We start from the raw sequence: 27,659 nt of genomic DNA on the forward strand, positions 1-27,659 counted from the left end.
TCAAAAGAGGCATTTGTTCATCCAATAAAATTTAACTAATTGAAGTAAAATATATTAATTATTAAATATTAAATATGTTAAGCAATCTCTCAAATCCACTTAATCAAATTTTTACGTGTGGAAAAAAATTCACAAGTTATAAACTTAGGTGTATAGTCTCTATCACGTATATCATTAATAAAAGAAGAGAAATATAACATGTATATGAAATTTATTTGTGAATAAAAAAATTCAAACAAAAATCTTCCATCTTATATAACAATAAGAAGATTGTAATAATCTACATGATATAATAAAAATTTAAAATAATATTTATAATTCTTTAAAGAAATTGCAAAATAAAAAATAAAATTACATAAAAAGAATTATATGATACATAATAAAAAATCTAAAAAAGAAACAAAAATAAAAGATATTAATAAAAAAATAAGCATTAAACAAATCAATACATAAAACACTATTATTAAATTAATAAAAACACAATTAATAAATAACTAACATTAAATTAAAAAATTATTACAATTTTCAACCAATTAATAAAACTAAAAATACAAATATAAAACACATACATTAAATAAATAAAATATTATAAATAAAACTAACAAAATCAGCCCAACTTAAAAAGATAATTCAAAATAATTATAAAACATTTCAAAATAAATAAATAATTTAAAAAAATTGGTTCTGCACAATACAAATCGGATTTCGAAATCCAAAATCCGGTTTTTACAAAATGAAACGGTTAAACTGAAATCCGATATATGGCACTAAAATCTATTTTTACAAGTAGCCTTGGTTACCATTTTTAAATTTTTGTTTTCAGACAAATCGAACTCGAAACCCTACTTGCAAATCTTAAATCAGTTTGATTAAGGTACTGGGTTTGGACTTCCGGTACTTATGTTTACTGGATTTCCCAAATCCATTCGGATGTACAAATCCAGTTAAGACGTATAAATTTTGTTCTAACTTTATTATTACGTGTTTTTTTTAGGTTAAAATACTTTTTTTTTCTCAATTTTCGTCAAGTTTTTTCAAATAAGTTCTAATTTTGGTTTTGTGTTTAAATAAGTTTCAATTTTCGTCAATTTTGTTCAATTGGGTCCTTTTTTGCTAACACCGTTTAAATCATTAACGGCTATGAACAGTGACTGCCACGTGTCACTTTGTGGTCTTTTTGAATTTTTTTTATTTTTATTTTATATTTTTAAAATTTAAATTTTTTTAAATTTTTTTTTAAATGTACACGTGTCAACCCAGGAGCATGCCACGTGTCATTTCGTGGTTTTTTTGAATTTTTTATTTTATTTTTTTTTGAATTTTTTGAATTTTTTTTTTTGAATTTTTTTCAAATGTCCACATGTCAACCCAGAGGTGTGTCACGTGTCAAAATCAATATTCTATATTCAATTTGGTCCCTATATTTGTTATTTTTGTTCAATTAGGTCCCAATTTTTGTTAACATTAATCAATTTGGTCCCTATCGAAGATGTGACCAAATTTAATTTTTATATCAACGTTATAATGATGTGAATTTTAATATATTATATAAAAATATTTAATAAAAAATGTGAATTTTAATATAAAAATTAAATTTGATTTTAATTTGGAGAGAGACCAAATTGGTTAATATTAACAAAAATTGGGACCTAATTAAACAAATATAACAAATATAGGGACCAAATTGAATATAGAACATTGACTTTGACACGTGGCACGCTACTGGGTTGACACGTGAACATTTAAAAAAAATTTAAAAAAATTCAAAAAAATCACGAAGTGACACGTGACACGCTCCTGGGTTGACATGTGTACATTTAAAAAAAATTAAAAAAATTTAAAAAAATTTAAAAAAATTTAAAAAAATAAAAAAATTCAAAAAAACCACGAAGTGACACGTGGCCGTCACGGTTCGTTAATGATTTAAACGGTTTTAGCAAAAAAGGATCCAATTGAACAAAATTGACGAAAATTGGGACCTATCTGAACACAAAACCAAAATTAGGACTTATTTAAAAAAACTTGACGAAAATTGGGACCAAAAATATATTTTAACCTTCTTTTTACTATATTTTAAATCACGGTCGACTCAATAGTAAAGTAAAGTAAAGTGCATAAAGTACTCTCTCCAGTATAAGAAGATCTCAAAAATAATTTTTTATTTTTAATATTTTTTTATTAAATTAATTATAAATTATGAGGCCTCAATTTTTTTAGTACTAATCAATATATTTCTATTAAACTAATTATAAAATTATGTTTAAGATAAAAAAGATTTTACAAAAAGATTTTATTACTAATGTAGCTTTATTAAATTAATTATAAGTTTATATTTGAAAATAAAATTTAATTAAATTATTATTAATGTATGTTAATTTTTATTGGTAGTAAAAATTGTAATTGATGAATTGAACATTCTTTTATTAAATTATAATTTTGTTTCCAAGAAAGAGAATGATTAACTATTTTTATTCTTTTATAATCGATCTGGATTCTATTTTATTCTTTTATCTCTTTACAACTTCTCTTACCTCTCCTTACTTTATTTTCTTCTAATAATTTTTTTTCTAAGGTTTTAGCAGATTATATCCTTTAAATCTCTTGAATCTCATGTTGTTCGTATGTATCAATTTTTTCATCATCATCTCTGGTTAATATGTTTTTTCTTTCTATTTTTGATGTTGTTATTTTTATTCTTTGTTGGATTTGTATTAGAATTAGAAATGTGTTTATTTTGCTTAGTTTTATTTTTCGGTACTTTTAGATTTACGAGTTTTGAAAGATTTTTTTTTTTTTTGCATATATCTTGAGGAGAAACTGAATTTTTTTACAAAATTATTAATTAGACTATGGTTTAATCTTTTGATGGATGATAGATTAATTAGAGCATAATTCAAGGTTGAGTATTATGTAGAAAGATAATTCAAGTTTTGGGAAAAAAAAAGAGTTACTATTAAGAGCAATATTTTTTTAATTATTTTTATTAATGATTAATCTTAAAACAAACAACTTTGCAAGTTTGTGAAAAAATTAAAACTTAAGAACGAAGAAGAAACTTGAGACTTCAAGATACTACAAGTCTACCATAAATTTTATTTTCTTTGATAACCACAACCAGATTTTACTGTTTTAATTAATTCATTTTATATATTTATCTTTAGTAGTGTTTTATATACTATCATTTTTTTTATTTCATATAAAAATATATAGATATGTCAACTAGAAAAATTGAATCACGCTATTTAAAAATTAAAAAAAAAATTGAGACTTTAATTGCATAATAAAAAAAAAGCTATGAACAAAAAAGAGCAAATGTCTTGTGTATTTCATTTTTAAAAGAAAAATACTTAAACCTTAAAAAATATTTAAAACATGATAATTCGTTAGATATTGATAAATTTGATTTAATTGAAGAATTAAATATCTTAAGGGAAATTATAGGCTTGGAAAATCATAAATCAATTGACATTCTTAATTGTATAAAAAGAATAAATTTTGTTCTAAATATATATATATATATATATATATATATATATATATATATATAAATTATAGAATAATGTTAACAATTTTAGTGTTGGTTGTTTTTCCTGAAAGGAGTTTCTTAAAACTAAAGATAATAAAAACTTTTTGCTTTAATTAATCGTATAGTACCCAGTTTGGGGCTAGTGTGTCAAATAGGTACCCGGTTTTAAAAAAGTGTCAATTGCATCCCAACTTTTGAAAATTGTTTCAATTAGGTACCTTTCAAACAGAGTTGACTAACGCCGTTAGTCAACGTGCCACGTGTCAATCTGTGGTTTTTTTTATTTTTTTTTTTAAAATTTAATTTTTTTTTAATTTTTTAATTTTTTTTTAAAATTTAAAAAAAAAAATAAAAATGCCACGTGTCAAGTCCTTGTGTGTGACACGTGGCATTGTAATGCCACGTGTCAGTGTCACTATCAGATGCCATTGTGATGATTTTGATTTAGTCCCCATTTATGTTTTTTCGTTTCAATTTAGTACCTACTTATGTGTATTTGATTCAATTTTGACCTAATAATTTTTAATAATTAAAATATTTTTTAATAAAATTAAAAGTAATTAAGTATAAAAGTTTTAAAAAAATTAAGTATTTGATATTTATATTAAAATTTAGTAGTAAAAGTCATTTTATTAAGTCATTTTTAATAAAAAAAAAATAGCATAACATTCATACAAATAATAAATTTGGTCTGAAATTGAGAGAAACATTATAAATATTAGTACTTAATTTTGTAAAAATATTTATACTTAATTATTTTTAATCTTATAAAAAATGGATTACAAAAATATTTTAATTATTAAAAAAAAAATTGGGACAAAATTGAATCAGATACACATACTTAGGTACTAAATTGAAACAAAAAGACATATGTGGGGAGTAAATCGAAATCAATACAATAACATCTAATAGTGACACTGACACGTGGCATTACAATGCCATGTGTCACACACAGGGACTTGACACGTTGCATTTTTAATTTTTTTAAAAAAAATTTTTAAAAAAATTTTAAAAAATAATTAAATTAAAAAAAATTAAAAATTAAAAAAAAAATAAAAAAAATCACAGATTGACACGTGGCACGTTGACTAATGGCGTTAGTCAACTCTGTCTGAAAGGGACCTAATTGAAGCAATTTTCAAAAGTTGAGATGCAATTGACACTTTTTTAAAAGCGGGTACCAATTTGACACACTAGTACCAAACTGGGTACCTTACAATTAATTAAACCAAACTTTTTTAAGATCAACAATGTCTCAAGAAAGATAAAACGGATTAGTCCTTTTTATATATTGTACTAAGAAAGAAATGTTAAATGAAATTAATTATGACAATTTAATAAATAATTTCACATAAAAAAAATTCGAAAAATAAATTTTAAATAAAAAATATCATTTGTTAAGTTTGTTTCAGGCCTATCAAAAGGTTGAGCCGTCCTGTTTTAAATTTTTAATATTTATATTTAAGTTTTTTTATTTATTTTTGTTTTCTTCTTACTTCCTATTTTTAAAATTTAAAATTTTATTTTATGTTTCCATATTTATTGGAAACAAATTAAAAAAAAATCAAAATTAAGAATCAAAGACATAACAAATTATTAAATTTATAAAAAGTTAAAACAAAAAATTATATAAATTAAATAAAAATATAGTGAATTATAAAAAAAAAACATAAATAACTTAAACTTTAAAAGGTAAAAAAAGTTTCCTATATCATTACGAATGTTGAAATCTGTAACAAGTATCAAATAGATATCCAAATCTTAATATATTAGTAACATGTATAAAATGTACAATGAACATGAAATAATAACTTACATATCGTCTGCCGATAAAATTTAATGAAATGATGCAAGTGAAAAAATGAAAAACGGAACAAACATTCGATAAACCTTAATGGAATGATTCAACCGAAATAACGAAGTGAAAACGATTCTAAACACAGTAAACATAAACGCCATTGAGCTTCTGAGAAAGAAAAATGCAGAAATAGAGTAAAAGTGACTTAACCGGAGGTGCAAGATCTGATCAAATAAGAACACCTTTTACTTAGAGGTGTGTTGGAAGTCCCACATCGATTAGAGATAAAACTATTTCATAACATATAAGTGAGGTGCAAACCTCACTTTACAAGTTAATTTTGTGGGGTTGAATTAGACTTAAAATTTAATTCTAACATGGGATTAGATAGAAGCACCGCTTTTACAAGTTGATTTTTTATGTAGTATTTACTTAACATAAAAAATGTAGTATTTAAAGATATATATATATATATATATATATATATATCTTTTTTGTAATCTTAAAAGCATAGTTTCTATATGATTCCACATGGTGAAATATATCTTTTTTAAGTGTTCACTATTCACGTAAAAAGAAAGCAGAGTATTATTTGGAGGCCATCTTTTTCCTGCACTTCCATAATTTTGTGCCTGCACCCCCTAAATTTGTATAATACAGAATATACAATTCAGAATACATTTTTTTATGGCTGGTTATAAATTTCGAAATATAAAATAAAAAATACATTTATGATTATATAATTCGAAATAAATATATTTTTTAAATTGTTCAATCTAAAATATAACTTTTTATTATAGGTTGTGTTTTTTGTAATACAATTTTTCATATTCTGGATTATGTATTCTAAAATACAAAATAAAAAGTATTATATATATTTTAAAATATTAAATTTATATTCTGAATTACATAATCTAAAATACAAGAATTTATGGGAGTGCATGAAGTTTATGAGATGGAAGAAGCTGACTTATTTGGATAATGCTGATTTGTTTCCATTGCTTTGGGGTATTGAAAGTTGGGATGAAGAAGGGTAAAACATATGAGAAGAAAAAGATAAAAACCATGAGTTATAAAAATGGAGAAAAAAACGAAAAATAAAATAACGTATGTATATAAAAGCCTATCATAACAACTATTATACACATTCGTAGGGTAGATGTTAATATACTGCCAGGTACTTTTAAAATAGTATTGAAGTTATACTACTGATATTATACTGATAAAAAAGGTTAAAACTAACTGATATACTATACCCACACTTCTCTATGTATAGAAAAAAAAAAAATTAAATATATGGTTTCAAAACATAAATCTGTTCATTTAACTATTAAAATTATCAGCAACTATAGATGTAAGGAACAAAATTTCAATATGCATATTTATTAAAAAAAAATGTGCAAATAAAAAGATATAGAATTTACAAAGGAAGTATTTTGCATCCATTAAGTGATTAATTTTCACTTCTCTAAGAGCATCTACATACATTAGGATCATCAAGATATCTAGCATCACATCACAGAAATCCAGCCTCCACCTTGAAATTCACAATTCTTTTCCTCTTACCCACTCCAACATAGCATCCTTAAAAACTTCATCAAATAGCTTGATAAGCTTGAAGCACCCCTAAGTGGCACAAATAGTTTATACACATTTCTTTGTTTGGTGGTGTGACAAAAATAGCAGTAACATGATCTGCTCTTTCTGGTTTCCAAGAATAGCAACAATAAATCATTCTTGTCATAAAGAAACTTTGCTCCAATTATTTTGGCTTGGTCAGTATAAAGCTACAACCATGTACTCAAAAATTTTGGCCTCCACAACCTTAACCAATTACAATCTGGTTGTTGATCCATGGTAATTTTGTTGTTCACTGTTTCAGTAGAAGCTTCTTCTGAGGCTACAACACTCTTCAAGGGTGGCTGTGGATTAGTACTCACTGAAGACTCCACAACCTGAGTCACCATTTGTAACACTTCACTCATCTTAGGGCGATTCTTTGGGTTTCTGACCAAGCATTTGTTGGCTATTACAGCAAGTTTTTGTGCTGACTTGAAGAGGTGTTTCCTCTCAAGTCTTGGATCCAATATTAATTGAAATTTCCTTCCATCTGAAAGGTATGGCCTTATCCATTCCAACATCTTCTGCTCACCCTTCGGCCGGTTCCGGTCAATCGGCCGCCGGCCAGTGATTAGCTCATAAAGGAAGACACCATAGCTCCATACATCACTCTTTGATGTAAGACGTCCAGTTTGAATATACTCTGGAGCTGCATAACCCATTGTTCCAACTACCTGATCAATAAACACACCATATCAACATAAGTTGTATGTTGATTCACAAGATTATATGTTGAATCAATTAGTTTGTTAATGAGTTTGTTAATGAGTTTGTTAATCATTTAGCTTTTAACTACAAAAGGGTAAATTTATTCATAAATATGATCATGTTGTATGATAGTAGTCAACATAAAATAGAGTAATTGTTTGAGTGAACATCATAAATATCTTATTGATTCTGAGTACTTAACAAAGTATTGAATGAAAAGATAAGAAATGCAGGTTTGAATTGGGTGAAGAACATACCGCTGTTGAGACATGAGTTAACCCATCAGATGGTCCCAATCTTGCTAGCCCAAAGTCTGACAGCTTTGCCTTCCACTGCTCGTCCAAAAGAATATTTGAAGATTTGAAATCTCTGAAAATTATCTAAACCACACAACAGATAACAGTCAGCACAACAATTCCAAGCTGCACAACATATACTTAAATAGCAATAAAATTAAGAGTTAAATATGCTTTTAGTTTCTAAACTTATATATGAATTGGATTTCGTTAGTCCCAAACTCTGATACATTTTAGTTCCCAAACTTTAAAAATGAATGAATATATTCCTCTAAATCCAATTGCGTTCAATTTTTTTTACGTGTCGTTTCAGGTTGGCGTTTGAGCTATTTACACCTTTTGACATATTCCAACTCAAATGCTAATCTGTTTTAGGTTGGCGCTTGAGCTATTTACACCTTTTGACATATTCCAACTCAAATGCTAATCTAAAACATTGTTTAATAAACTCAAAAAAAATTAATGTCATTCAGTTATAAGGATTATATCCAGTCATTTTTAATGTTTCAGGACCAAAATGTATCAAAGTTGGGGACAATGATCAATTTCAATTTCGCAAATAAGTTTAGGAACTAAAAACATATTTAACTATAAAATTAAATTTCAACCGAACTCCAATCTAGTTGTTCCCATCTTCCTTCTATTGGAATGTCTAAATGAGATCAAAACAGTTAAGTCTCTACTTTCTGCACAAGGCAATGAAGGCATTATCTAATTGATCAATAAAATTATGCTATATGACTATACCTGAAAATCCATTTCCTCATGCAGGTATGTTAAGCCACGAGCTGCATCTTGGGCTATTTTCAACCTCCTATTCCATGGTAGAGGAGTTTCTGATCGTGGTGATAAATGGTGTTCCACACTTCTGTTTGGCATATATTCATAAACCAGAAGCCTCTGGATTCCTCTTTCATCATCATCAGCACAGTATCCCACTAGTTTCACCAGATTTGGATGCTCCACAATACCCAGAACATTCACTTCTGTTACCCATTCCTTGTGCCCCTGTAATCCAAAAGTAGCAAACATTTAATGTAGAGTAAATAGTACAGAAAAACAATCAGAAAACCTTAACATACATCAAAAAGCTGTTAGAGGGTCAAGTAAGGTTTTCAAATACAATAAAAACTTGAACTGTGGGAAGATAATGCTCCTTATAATAATAACTTCTAATTGTCTTGTCTCTAGCATTGAATCAGCGATTAAAAATGCTACTTAAGAGGAAAAGTTAGAAGGAAACTCCTTGCCTGAATTCCTCTTCTGCCAAGCTGTTTAACAGCAACTTCAATTCTTGTGGAAGGATCATCAACACTCTTGATCAACCCCTTGTAGACACACCCAAACCCACCCTCTCCAAGCATCACAGAGCGACTAAAACTCTTTGTGGCTGTTTTTAGTTCGGGTACAGTAAATACTCTGAGGTTGCTGGGTCTTTGAGACAAACTGGGAAATGCATTTCTCCTAAGGGAGTCTGTGCTGGTGTCTGAGGCATCCATAGAGTTCAATTCAGAACCAGATCTTCTCATCTCAGCCTCAACATTAGTAGAACTGTTGGACCGACCCGATATCGATTGCAAGGTCTTAGGACCATCCTTCTTCTCTCCAAAGTAGAATGGAAAACACTTCATTGCTACCTGACTTGAACTAGACTGCATTATCAGAAAATTTGAAGAACATATTAAGAAAAGTAGACTCACTGAAAAGTATCATGGCATCTGAATTGAAGGTCAACATGATGTCTCAGGGTGTTTGATTTCACATCCTACATATAATTTTCACGTTCACAAAGAAGCTATTTGTTGGACATTCACATCCACGTCTGCTAGAAATAAAGACAAATTTTACCTTACATGTCAGTTTTATTCTTGGATTGAGATAGACTTAAATTCCACTTCTTTAACACTATTCCATAATTTTTCAATCGCACTTTGTTTCCTTTCCTAATTCATCACCAATTCAGAAAGGAGAAACCCATTTGGAGACTCACTACTCCATACTCCTCCCAACAACTCTAATTTCAGATAACCCCGTCAGAAATTGTGTTAACTAATTCTAGCCAACATGATCCATAGAACAAATCCTATTCTAGCACTCAATTCTTCAAGTAAGCCAATTTTAAATTACCAAATTGACATAGAATTGGTAACAAACCAAAAAACTTTTGGAAAACAAACTAAGAATGGCATGTGTCTCCAAATTAAAAAGAGGGATTGAACGAAAATAGAAATCCTTGTATACCTTTTCACTCATTTCATTTGGGTTCAATTGCAGGCCATACTAGTTTACAAAGAAAAACCAAAAAACATATCTTGATTCTAAAACTCACCTCAAATAGATATAAATTGACCCCAAAAAGCTTCGGCTTTTCTGACCCAACAAAACCAAAAATCCCCTTTTTTTCTTCCGTGTTTGGCATCCAGGTTCTGACAAGGAAGACCCACTTAAGCCATTGCTCCCAAAAAGAGAAGAACAAAGTGAAAGGCCCCAGCAGAAGTTTCTGCTCTGCACGACTCGCAGGGTCAGCTCACCAATCAAATTGGAAGCCAAATCAAGCAAACAACCTCAATTGATACAAGTTGATTCTTCTTACAGTAGCATTGTTTAAGATCCAAACTTTGTGTGGTGTGAACGTGTCTTCTGGATTTGAGAGACCAAGTAATAAAGAGCTGAAGAAAAGGAAGAAGAAACAGACACAGCCAGCTTAAGGTGTTGTCGATGTGTTCTTGTGCGGGCAAGAAACATAATTGGGTTTGTCAAGTCAAGGCGATACACGCAGTCTTGTCTCTTATTTCCTTTTGGTGGATTCACACGTATTCGTAGAGTTAGTTCATTTGCAGTGGAAAGTTAAATGGTAGATAGAACAAGTCAATAAGAAACAAAATTTGCAATTTGTACGTTACAGGGCAAAGTTCATTGCAGAACAAGACGTGTTTTTTTTCTTCCCTTTTTTTAACCTCAATAGACTCGACATAGAAAGGACGAGGTGTTGCGGAAAAAAAGAAGAAGAAGGCAAAATATGTTTTTATTAAACTAAATTTAGTTTTAGATCTTCTAATATCTTTGTCACTTAAAATTTAAAATGTCTTGTTGTTTAACTTTTTTCAAATAGTATGTACTTTATTTTTATTTTTCTATGAAACACTGTCCAAACTACTTGAAAAGACTGAAAATGATCTATTCTAACTTTTAAAAAATAAACAAAAATTTATACTGAATTTAGAAAATATTAAAAGGATTTTTATTTTTTAAAAAAGGGAAAATACAAGGAAGTAAGAGAAAATAAATGCTTTGTATTGTTGTATCAAAGGATCCTCTCAAGAAGACCTTCGTGGAGGTTACCGATGTTGACCGTTGACTGGGTCAGTAACATGAATTGTGATTTTTTGAAGGATAATGAAACAACTATTTTTGCTTTTGGAATTTCGTTTTCAAAGGTGAATTAGAATTAATTTGGGATTATTGCTGTTCAGTTTCCACCAAACAATGCGTATTAATTTATTACTTGTTTATTTGATTTATAAAGAAAATTTATTTTTTGACAAACTTGTCAAAATTTTCATAAATAAAATTAAAATAAATTAATTTTTTATTTTTTAATTAAAATAAAGTAATAAAGTAATATTTTTTATTTAAATAAATAGTTTGTCAAAGTAGAATAACACTTTGTTAAAAGTATATTTTTCATTTATAATAAAGTGTTTGGTCAAGTTAAGACTTGATTTTATGTGTTCAGTTGGAGCTCTATGTTTGGCCACTTGTATTATAAGTTTACAGTTTCAAAACAAAAGGTATAATAAATTTAAGGTTAACTTTGTGCCACGTAATAAAGCGGTTTATATTTTAATGTTGGCTGATGATACCGGTTATTAAACGTAAGTTAGTTCCATTTGAATCTATCAATGTTAATGATATTTTAGATATGTGAAATTAAATTGTGTTGAAAGAGAAATACTTATTTAATGCATACTTACAATTTTTTATCATGTCTATTTATTTTTAAGATGTTTGGATAGAATTACATTTCGATTACTATACATATTAGTAACAAATGTTAAAACAAAAACTAAATTAACAATTTGAGGAGAGTAGAGTAAATGAAATAGTATGAAATAATGCAATTAACAAATGAAATATATTTTGTTACTTAATTTTATTTTAAAATGTAAGCATAAATATACATGATATTATATTAGTAGATGATATTGTAATGTTAAGTTAATATACAAAACAAATTTATATTATTAAAAATAAAATGAAATGAATAGAGAAAAGATGAAAAAATAACTGTTGATGAATATGAAAAAAAAAAAGATTGACAGTTTAATAGAAAACATGTAGAAATAACTGTTAATTTTTAAAAATTTAACAAATAATTATATTATAAAGAATAAAATTGAAATTATGAAATGTGGACAAAAAAAGAGAGAATCATCTTTATATATAGTTATAGATAATTATTTATCAAAGAAAATAGTAATTAAATTTTTTACTTCATAAAATATAATTTTAAGCTTTTATTATTACTAATAGACTTTCATTTTTAAACTTAGACGATATAATTAGAGTTCACTTAAAGTACACTAATTTGACAAAAGAGGTTTGCTTGACAAGGAGATTTTGCTTTTTTCACAACTTGATCAATAATGTTTTTTTTTTAATAATATATGGCACCCACCTACAAGGTTAAGATACATCTCAAACCATACATATTTATGGTTCTTATTAGAAGTTAGAAGAATCTCTTCTTCAAATGATGATATATGAGTCCTTCAATAATCGTCAATAACCTCAAAGCATATATGGAGAGCATTTTTCAAAAGAATGATGAGAAATGCAAAATAGAATTACATCATGCAAAAGCAAAAGTAGAATGAAGAGAACATTTGAGTTTAGTTGGCAAATGACTTGAAGTTTGTCTAGCAACAAAATCATATTGACCTCAAACAACAACACAAATGACCTACATATTTTGTGAACAACTAGATATCTTGGATTGTGACCAATGATGACAAAAATACTAGGAGCAATAGACAAATTCATAATGTTTGACACATGGAACATATCATTGAATCATGTATCTAAAATGATGCCAATACTCATAAATAACTAACCAAGCATGTCAACCGACAAGCATAAATGCTTAGAGAAAAAGAAAGAAAATTTAAACGACTACTAGTAGCTTTTATCTCACACAACAAGGAAGCTCGACATTCCTTGCAAACTACCTCACACATAAACGCATTGACGACAACCACCTTTTCGTTCATGAGATTATGATTGTCAACATTCCTTTCAAGTGGAAGTATAATAGAATTTAAAAATACAAGGAATCCTCTTTATATGAACAATATCTGAAGGCCTACAAGATGCATATAAACCTTTTTTCTAATGGCATTGTTAATTGTGAAATTACCTGATGCATTGTCAAAGGACTAGACTTGTAATGCTACTATAAGTTACCAAAAACTCATCAATTCATTTCAAACTTTTTCCATGAATAATTAAATTAAAATAAGGAAAAAGTGAGCCTTTCTGAAAATTCGTTGTTCGGATCACAACTACATCGCTCATGATACGTAATCTCTATGCGATCATTGTCATGCATACAACGATGATTGAACTTACAAGAACCTTCTTATATAGTTTGTTGACTAACACACTATTGTAAGTTTTGGTTGAAATGCTAAGAAAGGGGGGTGAATTGGCTAGTTAAAAAATATGGTGACTTTTGAAAGCCTAAAACTGTTTTTAATTGAATCAATTCGATCACCAAGTATGAATGCAAACACTCTTGGACTGGACACTTTCAACCGATCAAAAACAAAGTTAGCCGATTGTTTTTATTAAACAGATGCAATATTGATATAATTAATCAATTGAATCATAAAAACAGTCGACTAAAATACTGGAAAAAATGCAGAAATGCGAATTTGTGATTTAAAGCAAGAACAATATAAAAGATCAGTCAAGATAGGTTCCAATGAGTTATACAAATATGATTAATGTTGCAGATAACACCAAACTTTAAATTGGAATGCAAGAGAGAAAGATTAGAGAAAAACGTAATGCACAAGATTTTTATACTCATTGACTCAAATCTGAGCTACATCCAGTTTATAAACAATCCATATAACGACGAAATTGTGTCCATCGAAAATTACTGTTTATCAACAAATATCATTATTTCTCGACAAATTGTCGTCGATAATATACAATTTTCTTGTAGTGAACCAGTTTTTCAAAGAAGAAAATCTTAGAATTGGACGTAGGATCATTGAATCCTAAACGATATAAATTATTTTGAAATAGTTATCTTTCTCAGATTATTTGTATCATTTTGTTTCTCAGATTAATTGTATTCTAGTTTTTTTTTATTTATAATTGTTATAAAAAGTTTTTTAAAAAAGGATTTCTTGAAAGAAAATGTTTTCAAAACCAATTCACCACCTCTTCTCTCTTTATTTAACAAAGTCATCATTTATTTTTCAAACAATTGGCCTCAAAGTTTATTTTTGAGAATTATTTAAAACAAAGATCCTAAAGTTTTGCTTTGAGTTGTCTTTGCTAAATTTGATTTTTTTTTTTTATTTGTGGAAGGTGAAATCAGAGCAGCTTGTGGAGAAAATTTGTAAAGTTAGAAAAAAAATTGTGATTTTTTTGTTGAATTTGTTGGTTGCGAGGATTGAATATTATCACAACAATAATAATGTGTAGGATGAAAAATAAAAATGAAGCAAGAGTAATTTTTTTGGAAATATATATAAGTAATGAAAGAATGTTTTAAAAGCCTTACATAATTCATAATTTCACCATGGACACATTTAGCTCGTGATTGTTTCATGGAATCTCCACCATATCAAACACATATCTTTGAAAGTCAAACTTTAACTTGAGAAAATACGCTAAGTAATAATCATAATTAATTATTTATATTATCTGCACATTGCAATCAATAATAACTAAATATAGAAGTGAGTTAGTTTTTTTTTTTTTCTTTTATCACCCACGTTTATATTACTGCTAGAATGGTTGACTAAAATATACTATTATTTAAAGATATCTAATAAGATATATATAATATCGAAGAAATTAATACTAAAATGGACTAAAAAAATAAAGCGTATAAGAAAGAGTATGAACAGTGGAGAGAAAAAGAGAGAGAGAATATATGGAAAGAATGTAGATGCTTGAATCTAGCCACCCATTTCTCTCGGCCATTTCTTGAATCGAAAGCAAAAGCATTACCAATGAGCAAGCCTTTGACTCCTCTTTCCTTCTTCCTCTCATTCATGCCATGTTATGCTTCCTTCATCCTCCTTCACACTACGCCAATGAGGAACCATGTTTCTTCCCTCTCTTTCCTCTTCCTCTTCCTCTTCATCCCTTTCTTCCCCACCATTCAATGCGCCGACAACACTTTCGCCCCATCCTTTTACACCGAAGAGATTTACAAGGAGCTTGAAAACCTCGCCATTCTCTTAAACAAGGACATCAAAGCAGGTTTAGGTTTCTGCATCAAGGATGTGTGAGTTATACTCCTTCACGTAACTCATGCATGCATGCATGCACGCATGCCTTCAACCTTTTCTCATTCCTTCCTCACACAACTGTTGCAATTTCAGGCACAAAGATTGGGAGGAAGCATTTGATTTTAAAGGAAGGTTGGATTTCGTGGATTCTTGCGTTAAGAAAAAAGGTATCAGCTTTCGTTTTCATGGCATTCATTTCATGCAAGTGGGTAATGTGATTTCGTCCACAGGGGATTTCAGAGACAGAATATGTACTGTGTCGGAAATAAGGTACTACTTCCATGGTTTCCTCGAACAAGGGGCAACATCTAGCAATTATGTAAAACCTAACAGGAACTGCAACTTGACCTCCTGGGTTTCTGGTTGTGAACCTGGATGGAGTTGCAGTGCTGGCAAAAATTTTGACCTCAAAAAGGACATTAAAGACATTCCCATTAGAACCAGTAACTGTCAGGCTTGTTGTGAGGGGTTTTTCTGCCCTCAGGGGTTGACTTGCATGATACGTAAGTATGTCTTACCTCTTTAGTGTTTACCGTTACTTGCCAATGTAGGATGAAATTCTGTTAATTGTTGAGACAAACATGTTTTGTTCTTGAAACATCCATCAAATACTCTTCTTCCTAAAAAAATTCTAGAATGACCTTATCATCACAAGTCTTCTTCTTGTAGGTTAGAGCTATTTAATCACTTCAAGATTACAATATTAAAGATTAATTAATTTAGCATCCATGTACCCGTAAATGATTTAATGTCTAGTTTTTCTTTTTCTAGCCATACATAAGCCTTTATCATCTTTTCTTAGAGTTTGATTTTGTTAGTGCTAACTTTTATATCATGAAGAAACCAGCTTCGGTTTTGTTTAAAATCAATTGTACAATTGTACAATTTTTTTTTTGAATTTTCTGATTTTCCTCTGTATGAAGCTTGCCCACTAGGTTCTTATTGTCCAATTGCAAAATTGAATAATGCTACTGGAGTATGTGACCCGTAAGTTCTACTTTTTCTCCATTGTTTTCTAAGTTTTTTGTCTCGAAGTGATATTTTCTAAGCTTCAACACTGAAAATGATATTTCAGATATAGTTACCAAATACCTCAGGGAGAAACAAATCATAGTTGTGGCAGTGCTGACATTTGGACTGGCGTGGTGAACAATAGTGATATCTTTTGTTCTCCAGGATCATACTGCCCCACTACAACACGTAAAGTCTCTTGTGATAGTGGGTATTGATTTATCCTATGCCTTATTTTTCCCTATTTTAATTTATCTAAATTTTCCTTTTTCTGATACAATCAAAATAAAACTCCATTATTACATGCTTCTACTCTTCATGCACATTGCAACCAACCTAGTACTACTCACTCTTGAGCATTCATGCTAATTAGTTATCTTTTCCTAATTTCAGATATTATTGCAGGAGGGGTTCTACTCATCAAAATAGTGAGTTTTGTTGTTGTTGTATACATCATATGTGCAGTTTATTTGGTCAATTTATTACATCATTATATGTCATTAAATAGGAGACTGTAATTAGTGAAAGCCTTATAACAAAGTTGATATCATAAAGCTAGATCATGGAAATTATCTGTCAATAACTGAATTTAACTTTGCCTTATTTTCTTGATCTATTATTATGTTTGAGAATTGAGGGAACTAAATCAAAACCTTGGTCAAAATTGTTCATTTCTACAGAATGCTCCAGCTTGAGTTCCTGCAATCCAAACACAGCAAACCAAAACATGCATGCATATGGCGCTTTGCTTATTGTAAGTAGAATTTAGTATGTTGTTCAAAAAGGTCATAGCATTTGTGTTTTATTTTACGGGCACATTATTGGAGCTTATGGTTGCCTTGTTGCATAATGAAGAAATGTAACATAGTATCAGTACAAAGTTTACTTGGTTTATATTTTTGCATGTGCAGAAAGGAAAATGATTTTTTAACAATTAAATTTTGACAACTTTTTCTTACAATATGAAGTTATATCTTTTAAGTGGTTTTTATTTTTTATTTTTCTATATTTTAAACTTAGTTAAAAGATGCTATCTCAGATTGTAAGAAAAAGTTATCAAAATATCACTGTCCTGTTGTGAAAAAACACGAGACATTGTCAAATATTTTCCAAGAATCATTTCTTCATGTGTCCAGTTTATGATATTTGGTATCATTCCTCTTTGTAGGTTGCATTGAGCACTCTCCTGATCTTCATTTATAATTGTTCTGATCAAGTTCTAGTAACTCGAGAAAGGAGAAAGGCAAAATCTAGAGAAGCTGCTGCTAGACAGGTAAGGGAAACTGTGCAGGCTAGGGAACGGTGGAAAATAGCAAAAGATATTGCTAAGAAAGGTAAAGGAGGGGGTGGATTGGGTGAGCAATTATCTCGAACCTTTTCTAGAAAAAAGTCAGCGAAATCAGACACCTTAAAGGTTGGTAACCAAGCTAAACGTGGTGGAGATACGTTTTTGCCATCGGTGCAAAATGCTTCAAGCTTTGAGCAACAATCTGCAGCTTCAGACGCGCAAAAAAAGGAACCTACCAACCTTACTAAAATGTTGAATTCCCTTGAGGATGACCCACATAGCAATGAAGGATTCAACCTACAAATTGGAGATAAAAACATCAAAAAGCAGATGCCAAAGGGCAAGAATTTACATACACAGAGCCAAATTTTAAGGTATGCTTATGGTCAAATTGAGAAGGAGAAAGCTCAACAAGAGAAAAACAAGAACTTGACTTTCTCTGGAGTTATTTCGATGGCCACTGAAGGTGAGGTTCGAACAAGGCCTGTGATTGAAGTAGCTTTTAAGGATTTAACTCTGACTTTGAAAGGTAAAAGAAAACATCTATTGAGATGTGTGTACGGTAAACTCATGCCGGGTAGAGTTTCTGCTGTGATGGGTCCCTCAGGAGCTGGCAAAACTACATTTCTTTCTGCATTGGCAGGGAAAGCAAGAGGATGCACTATGACAGGATCAATTCTAATTAATGGAAAGTCCGAATCCATTCACTGTTATCAGAAAATTATTGGTTTTGTTCCACAAGATGATATTGTTCATGGGAACTTGACCGTGGAAGAAAATCTTCGTTTCAGTGCAAGATGCAGGTTTCTGATTGCATTAACTTTCTCATGATTTTGCATATCTTTTTGCCTTCTTTTCATTGTTAATTTCATTCACATGGTTGTTTCTTATCACTGAAGACTATCTGCGGATATGCCAAAACCAGACAAGGTTCTGATTGTTGAAAGAGTGATTGAATCCTTAGGACTGCAGGCAGTGAGGGATTCCCTTGTTGGGACGGTAGAGAAACGAGGTATATCTGGAGGACAACGAAAACGTGTAAATGTAGGGATGGAAATGGTTATGGAGCCATCATTGTTAATCTTAGATGAACCTACAACTGGCTTAGACAGTGCATCTTCCACCTTACTGCTTAAAGCACTTCGTCGTGAAGCACTTGAAGGGGTAAATATCTGCATGGTACTTCATCAACCAAGGTAAGATCTTCCTCTCCTATTCTTCTTTTGATGAAGTACACATACACACACCTTAAACATATAGTAGATGTATGACTCTGATTTTGTTGTGATGCAGCTATACTTTGTTCAGAATGTTTGATGACATAGTGTTTCTAGCCAAAGGTGGTCTTACTGCATATCATGGTCCTGTTAAGAAAGTGGAAGAATACTTTGCTGGCATTGGAATCAATGTACCTGATAGAGTGAATCCTCCAGACCATTTCATTGACATTTTGGAAGGTTTAGTGAAACCAAATGGAGCTGTGACTCATCAGCAACTTCCTGTGAGATGGATGTTACATAACAGTTACCCAGTACCACCAGATATGCTTCATTTCGCTGATCAAATTGCTGCAGCCTCAACAACTAGCACCGAGCCAATTGCAACAAAGCCCCCAGAAGAAGTTGATGATCAATCCTTTGCTGGAGAGTTTTGGGAGGATATGAAGAGTAATGTTCAGATGCGAAAAGATCATATAGAAGCAACCTTCTTAAAGATTAAGGACTTGTCTAATCGAAGAACTCCTGGTGTAGCTCGACAATACAGATACTACCTTGGACGGTATGAATTATGAAACCTTAACATTTACTACAGATACAATTGCCGTTAAAGTTAACTACCTAACAAGGATGGATTTATAGCATCTTTTAATCAAGTTTGTCATCTTTGTCTAGTATAAGTGTTGAAGATCTCAGATAGACTAGAGATAAGATGAATTTGCAGTGAGTGTAAATTTCACTTTATATACCAGTTTTCATTGTGTTCAGGGTTTGTAAGCAGACGCTAAGAGAAGGAAAATCACAAGCAGTTGACTACCTCCTTTTATTGGTTGCTGGTGCTATATTAGGAACTCTTACTAAAGTAAATGACGAAACATTTGGGTCCCTCGGATATACCTATACTGTTATTGCTGTCTGTAAGTTTCAAAACTCCATACCAAATATGATTCTACTTTTTCTTTCTTGGTTAATTGAATTTCTAATGTAGATTCTTGTAAAAATTTTGAATGGCTCTAGTTGTCTCAAACTTTAGTTCTTGCTCCTTACGATTTGTCTCTTTCCTCATTCATTTTGACACTTGCAGCTTTACTTTGCAAGATTTCAGCTCTGAGATCATTTTCTCTGGATAAATTACAATATTGGAGGGAGAGTGCATCTGGAATCAGCAATCTGGCACATTTTTTGGCCAAAGATACAATTGATATTTTCAATACAATCATAAAACCTGTAGTTTATCTGTCCATGTTCTATTTTTTTAGCAATCCAAGGTCAAGTTTTGCAAGTAATTATGTCATTTTGCTCTGCCTTGTGTACTGTGTAACTGGCATGGCATATGCAATGGCAATTTATTTTGAGCCTGCTCCAGCACAATTGGTAGGGATCATATAAACATATACACATCTTCAAATTATTGATAATAAGTATGACTGCACTTATGACCTTTTGTGTTTTCTTATCACTTTTAGTTCTCAGTGCTTCTCCCAGTTGTTATGACTCTCATTGCAAACCAGAAAAAAGACACTCTCTTCATGAAGATCCTTGTAAAGTTATGCTACCCAAATTGGGCTTTGGAGGCATTTATCATTGCAAATGCTGAAAGGTCTGTTTTAATTAGTGATTTTATATTCCCTTTCCTTATTTGCTCTTTGTTAAGAAGTGAATTTTATGTCTAACTCAATCCGACAAAATTAACTTGTAACGTGGGTTTTACATCTACTTATATACTATTTAATCACATTATCTCTAGTCGATGTGAGACTTCTAACACATATCCCTTAATCGAGGTATATACATCTCATGGGTGAGACTAGACATTAATGGATGGTACGATAACTGGTGGAACAATAGACTCAACAAATCTCAATTTCGTTAGGATAGACTCTAATTCATGGCTTTGATACCATGTTAAGAAGTGAATTTTAATTGTGGAGTTGAATTAGATTTAAAGTCCACTTCTTAACATGTAACGAAGATTCCTTACTCACCATGTAACTCTTGAGGTTTTCTATTTTTCTTAGGTACACTGGAGTTTGGTTGATAACTCGGTGTAGTTCACTAATGAATAATGGATATAATGTCGGAGACTGGCCTATTTGTTTGCTTGCCCTCTTTTTCTATGGTATAATTGCTCGAGTTGTGGCCTTCTTTTGTTTAATAATCACTCAAAAGAAGTGATTTGGTATATGCTTGTGATCCTTGTGTACAAATCAAAGCTTTTAAGATGACATTGCTAGTGTGTTATAGCGATTAGGAACAGTTTTCCAATTTTTCAGGAGAACACTTAATGCAAGGTTTAGTCAAACATTTGGACTTAGCAGTAAGATGTTTTTAGGTTACATGTTGTAACAATGCCTATTTTTGTGTAAGTATTTTTTTTCTTTTTTCTCTGTTAGTCATTTGCTCACTTGGGTGAAAGACAAATAGTTTGTGCAGAAATGTATAATAGTAAAAGATATTCTCTTAAGCTTGTTCAAATCTTATCTGTAATTAGTATGTTTAATCAGTAGTGTGATGTACATTTTGTTTATAAATAATTTCTATATAATAACAATGACCGCGGTTTAATTAATTTATAAATTGTATAATTATAAATAAAATGAGATTGGGAGAAGCATTGTGTATGGCTTATCATGAGCAACGAAGAAAAAACACTTAAAAGCATAAATTGATAATTTTTTTATTTTTAAGTTAAACTGATAATTATAATTGGTTTTTCTTAGAAGAAAAAAAAAAGAAATATATATATATATATATATATATATATATATATATAATATCTTGGGGATCCTTGATAAAAACCCTCATCCCGAATGAATATTCAGACGAAGTGAAAATATGTGTCCATTTATATGTGGAAGAAAGCCAACTAACGATCGAAAAATAGATGGATGGATAAATTTGTTATTACAAAAAAATTTATTAATATATTTTGATCATTAAAAAATTAATTTAAAAATCAATGTAATTTAATCCACCCATAGATAATATTTTCATGAATAGATATTTAATTCATCCACAAAAATGATATTTAGAAATTATAAATACATTTTTAATTATATTTTAAAAAGTTTGATGAAGCAAATTTAAAATATACTTCGTAAAATTAAGAAACATTTAATAATAAGTTTTTACTTTTTTGTTATATATTGATTGAAAGATTCATTGTTTGAAAAATAATGATAGATTAATTTATCATTTAATAATGATAGATTAATCATTGATAAATTAAATGAGTGAATTTAATTTATTATATTTCTATAATGGATTAAATAAAGTTAATGGTGCATAGAATTTATGATAGACATAGATTGTTCTGTTACCTTTAATTATTATTTGAAACTCCTTACAAATTTTGTAAAAGAGTAAAAAATTACACATTTGTAAAGAATTTTGTGACAACATTTTTTTCCCTAAAAATATCATTACAAAAGTGAAGATGGGAGTAGTCCATCATTAAATTATATGTCATAAACATTATTATAAGATTAATACATTAGAATCAAGAACAATATTTGTGACGCTAACCGTGAGCCTCTTTTAAATAGTCTCACAAAACTAATCATATAAAATTATTTCTCAACTTAAACATTCATAAATTCGCTTAAAGTGATTGTAAAGTCAATGTATGTTGTGATGTCTCCCTAAAATGAAACATATAACGCTTAAGCATTAAGTATTTTCTTTTAAGCTTTATAAGCCTATCAAAGAAAGAGTAGGATAATCTTAAAATGTTGTGAGTGTTTGAGATTGGAAACTAATGCTTAAGAAACTAACTTTGAACATTTTAGCAAAGTAAAGTGTTATTTCATAAAGTGATATGAAGCACAACAAACTTAAGCTTTTTGGAGTGTCTTTATTTGATTTTCATGTTTAAGCACATGAGTGCTTAAGTGGTTTCATTGTGTTTATTAAAATTATAAATTAAAGTGTTTTAAAAATCTTGTCATACTCAATTTTAGAAAGTGATGTTAGCATATTGTTAATTTAAAATTTAGAAAGATATGAACATAAGATAACTAAATTAGGAAATTTTATTAATCAAAACTTTACAATATAGATCATTTTTACACCTTTAAGATTCTTCAAAGTTTGAGGATTCAAAAGCAAGTTGCTCCTCAAAGTCTACTGGCTAACCAACATGACCAATATACTTTAGTTGTGGAGGACAAGGAACTTTGCAATCACTACAAGAATGGATATTAGCGTCGAAAAAAGCCCACACAAAATTAAAAATATCAACACTAATAAAAAAATAGCATTGGTTTTGCGTATCAAATGATGGTGACTCTAAAAGGTTGGTCTTTGATGGAGTAGCACCACAAAACGAAAGGGACACTAATAATGTCAGCTAAGTCGACGCAACTTATGACATACAAAAAATATTAATTATAGATTGCACCTGCTAAACAAATGTTGACTAATTATGACTTGACATGGACTTGACTAACGCTACAAGTGATGGAAACCCATCCAAGGAGCTGCAACTTTGGCCTTTAATTAGGGTCATGGCTAAGAATATTGAAGAAGATGAAGCCTCATGGAGGATGACTCTGCATTTAAAGAGTGAAAAATATAAAGGTTTTTTCCATCCTCTTAGTCTTGTAAAAATATAAATAAGTCTTTTCTTTAGGCCTTGTATTTAGGTCAAACACATATTTCTTTTGGACTTTGTATTTTGGCCATTTTTTAAAAGTCTTATAAATTTAATCAATTATGTAGATTTGAGCTTTTAGTTGGATTTTTGAGTGACCATGCGAACTTAAGGTGCTCTTTGAGACTTAAGTAAACCTTAGAACTTTGCTTGGAGGCCAAGCTACCTTGAAAGGTACATGGATTAGTAGTTAACTTGGTGCATGAACTTGACATCTCATTAGTCACTCTTGAAGAAAGTTGATAAAGAATCTTCAAATGAGACAAATTTGAGGACAAATTCTCTTCAAGAAGGAGGGAATGATAGAGCACTATCACAAGATTCCATACAAGAAGAACTTAAAGATGAACATTTATAATTCAAAGGACCTATGACAAGGGCAAGGAGCAAGAGATTGGAAAATCACATCTATTCAAGACTCTTGATACTACAAGCAACTACAAGTGGAAATTCAACGGATATGAAGATCATGGCTTGGAGCACTCTTGAAGGATAATTGTTAGGAAATTAATTTATATTTTTAAACTTTGGGTTTTCTTTTAGAAAATAAGTTATGTTTTTGGGCTTTGGGCTTTCTTTTATAAAGTAGTTTATGTTGTGGTTTGGGCCTTCTTGTAGGGTTCTTAGGTTTTTTAAACTCATGTACCTATATATAGAGGTACCAAAAACTATTGCAGACACTTTTAGTCATATATTGAATTTGATTTTCATTAAAGAGAGAGTTCTCTTTGTTCTTGGCTTAGGCCTCTGGTTCTTATCAAAGATTAACATCTTTGTGGCGAATCTTCACTTGACTTATCAATTTGCTAGATTGTGGCATCCTCCATCTCTGTCTTATTCCACGTTCTTCTCTGATTTATTTGTGTCGTGTCTCTTGAGGATTCAAATTCAGAACGATCATACTCTTTCCTGGATAGGATGGATCATCTGGTATCTAAAGCAAGGTTCTGGTTTGAATTTCCTCTTCTATGTTATTTTTCTGTCATATAAAAAAAACTACAATTTTTCAATGTCTGTTTGTTCTGTTTTTTTTGCTTTGTTTTAAATTTTGTTTGTTTCGTTTATAAAGAGTAAAATCCCTAAGGTTGTTTCCAATTTGGTTGAATTTTTTTTTATTTGGCCATTTTTTTTTCTTTTCTGTTCTTTATTGTGTATTTCTACATTTGATTCGTGGAAATTATTTGTTTTTGTATTTTGGATTTGTAAGTACACTTACATTTGATTTACATGAGTATGAGGATTTGAAGGAGCAAAAAAAAATATTGTGGATCAAGTCAAAAGGAAACACATATATATTGAAAAAAAAAAGGATCCAAAAAAAAAATGGGAAGTTCAACACAACTTTTTGTTGCAATTTTATTTGTGGTTTATTAATATCTACTTGCAATCAGTCTTTCTATTAGAGTCTCCGTGTTGTCTCATTTAAATTTCTTTGGTAGTCCTATTATTTTCTAATTTTAATTTTCTTGTTTTGTGTCTTTAAAATTCCTTGAAGTTTTGTCTAGAGTTTTGAATTTTCTTTGTCCTCTAAAGTCAAGATTTAGATCTCACAATATTTTTCACATTGTTTGTTCACTCTTTGCTTAAGTTACTAGAGTTCTTTGCTAAGCCCTAAAGGGAATTTGAGTGGTAAAAGGCAAGAGCGTTCATTCAAGAAAAAGCCTATAAGTGTGATACACGAGTGAAAAATTGAGTGAAACACTTAGCGGAGTGGTGAGGTCCTAAATATATTTTATTATACTAAACATTTTCTTGCAGGAATTAGCAAATATTGAGTAATGAAACATGTTTCCACAGAGGCATCCTTCTGGAACTGGTTTAACATATGGTTTAAATTATCCTTCTCCTAACCAAGATCATTTGGTTCAAGGACTTGAACGTACCAAGAGGGTGACACGTAAAGATACACCTAGTGTTTATGAGGTCTTGGTAGCAGACATTAATGCCTTGGAATCCAGAATTATAAAGCTAATTGGCAAGATTGCTAATATTAAACGGAAGCACAATCCTGATAGAAAATCATTGCCAAAGACAAGTACACTAAGATGTTCCAAATGTGAAGGCTATGGGCATGAAACTCATCAATGTCCTAATGGGGATGCAAATCCCATGACTCATGAAGACCTCAAGAACTACATTTCATACTTGAGAGAGGAGGAAGAAAGGACAGTGGAAAAATTAGATGTATTGAAAAGAAGGCAAGAGCGAAAGCTAAAAAGAGCCCATGAGAAGAAAACACTTATAGAAAATGAAGCAAAGGAAAAGGGAGAAAGAGACGAGAAAGAAAAGAGAGAAAAAGAAGAGAAAGAAAAGAGCGAGAGAGAGGAGAAAGAAGAAGGAGAGAGAAAAGAGAAAGAAGAGCGAGAAAAAGTAAAGAAAGAAGAGAGTAGAAAAAGAGAGAAGGAAGAAAAGAGAGAAAAAGAAAAAGAAATAAGAGAGCATTATGAATTGTCAATGAAAAAATGTACTAACTTTCCTCTTATTGTTTTATTGCCTATGGACGATTTATTCATCAAAAAGCAATGGCATCAACAATGGAAAGACGAAAGGATATTTAGGGAAGAGTTATTCATCAAGCAACAAGGAGATCAACACTGGGAAGACGAAATGATGATAAAAAAAGACACAAGCTTAGAAATATACGCTCATGAGTTAGCTTGTTTACCCATTTCTAACAAACCTATGGGTGATCAAAGTCATACCTATAATTGGGTTGTTTGTTTGAGCAATATTCCTTTTCTTTTCTTTGAGCATTTTATCTTTAATTTAAAATTGTTTGATGATTGGTGCAGGTGGGTATTTGACCCTGGAGGTCAAACTCCGAATCTTTTATAATAAGAGATTGACCTCTTTCAGGATCCAAATCTCATTTTAGTAGAATTTCTATTATTTTATTTTCGATTTGTGTCTTTGATTTATGTTTGTGTTTGTGCATAGGACCTTCTAGAATTCGGATCGAATTCTCTCCAAATAGGAGAGAATGATAAAGAATCTTCAAGTGAGACAAATTGAGGACAAATTCTCTTCAAGAAGGAGGGAATGATAGAGCACTATCCCAAGATTCCATACAAGAAGAACTTAAAGATGAACATTTATAATTCAAAGGACCTATGACAAGGGCAATGAGCAAGAGATTGGAAAATCACATCTATTCAAGACTCTTGATACTACAAGCAACTACAAGTGGGAATTCAAAGGATATGAAAATCATGGCTTGGAGCACTCTTGAAGGATAATTGTTAGGAAATTAATTTATATTTTTAAACTTTGGGTTTTCTTTTAGGAAATAAGTTATGTTTTTAGGCTTTGGGCTTTCTTTTATAAAGTAGTTTATGTTGTGGTTTAGGCCTTCTTGTAGGGTTCTTAGGTTTTTTTAAACTCATGTACTTATATATAGAGGTACCAAAAACTATTGCAGACACTTTTAGTCATATATTGAATTTGATTTTCATTAAAGAGAGGGTTCTCTTTGTTCTTGGCTTAGGCCTCTGGTTCTTATCAAAGATTAACATCTTTGTGGCGAATCTTCACTCGACTTATCAATTTGCTAGATTGTGGCGTCCTCCATCTCTGTCTTATTCCGCGTTCTTCTCTGATTTATTCGTGTCGTGCCTCTTGAGGATTCAAATTCAGAAACGACCATACTCTTTCCTGGATAGGATCGTATCAAAAGTTCTAGAGTTTGTTGGTTTCAAGGTTCTTTATATCTTTTTGAGACTTGGGTTCACTCCTAAATCCTATAGATAAGAGTGACTCAAGCTTTGTAAATCAAGTTAGAAATAATAAAGAGAATTTAGGCCAAATTTGTATCTCTCCTTTGTTCTAAGTTCATTATGATAGATTGTCTACTTGACTTCTCCTAGACCTTTTCCTTGAGGGTTGGCCTAACATTTTTCAAGACACACATCTAAACCACTCTCCAAATGCATTCTCATTCAAGCTTCTGCATCCAGACGCATCATACATGGAGTTTTCTTCAACTTTGTGAAGTGGGTTTCCACCGTTTGGCACC

At 30.3% G+C, this 27,659-nt stretch overlaps 2 protein-coding genes across 2 annotated transcripts; one reads left to right on the forward strand and one right to left on the reverse strand.

Moving 5' to 3' along the window:
* Positions 1 to 6,679: 6,679 nt before the first annotated feature.
* LOC114191822 (serine/threonine-protein kinase PCRK1-like) lies at positions 6,680 to 10,797 on the reverse strand. The gene is made up of 5 exons (XM_028081231.2): positions 10,278 to 10,797; positions 9,199 to 9,600; positions 8,696 to 8,956; positions 7,910 to 8,032; positions 6,680 to 7,618 (listed from the first exon to the last, which is right to left on the reverse strand). Exons 1-5 carry the CDS (start codon positions 10,365 to 10,367, stop codon positions 7,112 to 7,114), a joined length of 1,383 nt encoding a protein of 460 aa, XP_027937032.1. The 5' UTR covers positions 10,368 to 10,797; the 3' UTR covers positions 6,680 to 7,111.
* Positions 10,798 to 15,168: 4,371 nt separating this feature from the next.
* Positions 15,169 to 21,486, forward strand: LOC114191146 (putative white-brown complex homolog protein 30). The gene is made up of 14 exons (XM_028080329.2): positions 15,169 to 15,476; positions 15,574 to 15,647; positions 15,711 to 15,983; positions 16,404 to 16,467; positions 16,556 to 16,702; positions 16,885 to 16,919; positions 17,172 to 17,245; positions 17,660 to 18,582; positions 18,679 to 18,975; positions 19,073 to 19,558; positions 19,765 to 19,913; positions 20,081 to 20,370; positions 20,463 to 20,596; positions 21,015 to 21,486. The coding sequence occupies exons 1-14, from the start codon at positions 15,199 to 15,201 to the stop codon at positions 21,169 to 21,171; spliced, it is 3,381 nt and encodes a 1,126-aa protein (XP_027936130.2). The 5' UTR covers positions 15,169 to 15,198; the 3' UTR covers positions 21,172 to 21,486.
* The last annotated feature ends 6,173 nt before the right edge of the window (positions 21,487 to 27,659 follow it).

This window comes from Vigna unguiculata, chromosome 7 (genome assembly GCF_037176805.1).
Source record: "Vigna unguiculata cultivar grain cowpea cultivar isolate G323 ecotype 2 chromosome 7, ASM3717680v1, whole genome shotgun sequence".
NCBI classification, from domain to species: Eukaryota; Viridiplantae; Streptophyta; class Magnoliopsida; order Fabales; family Fabaceae; genus Vigna; species Vigna unguiculata.

What these genes read in the sequence shown, in the direction of transcription:
- LOC114191822 (XM_028081231.2), bottom strand. Translation starts at nt 10,367, where the DNA reads ATGCCAAACACGGAAGAAAAAAAGGGGATTTTTGGTTTTGTTGGGTCA. An exon ending in TTGGCAGAAGAGGAATTCAG is followed by an intron (nt 8,957 to 9,198) that starts GCAAGGAGTTTC and finishes TTTGGATTACAG; the next exon opens with GGGCACAAGGAATGGGTAAC. An exon ending in ATGAGGAAATGGATTTTCAG is followed by an intron (nt 8,033 to 8,695) that starts GTATAGTCATAT and finishes TGTGTGGTTTAG; the next exon opens with ATAATTTTCAGAGATTTCAA.
- LOC114191146 (XM_028080329.2), top strand. Translation starts at nt 15,199, where the DNA reads ATGAGCAAGCCTTTGACTCCTCTTTCCTTCTTCCTCTCATTCATGCCA. An exon ending in AAAGTCTCTTGTGATAGTGG is followed by an intron (nt 16,703 to 16,884) that starts GTATTGATTTAT and finishes TCCTAATTTCAG; the next exon opens with ATATTATTGCAGGAGGGGTT. An exon ending in GGGTTCTACTCATCAAAATA is followed by an intron (nt 16,920 to 17,171) that starts GTGAGTTTTGTT and finishes TCATTTCTACAG; the next exon opens with AATGCTCCAGCTTGAGTTCC.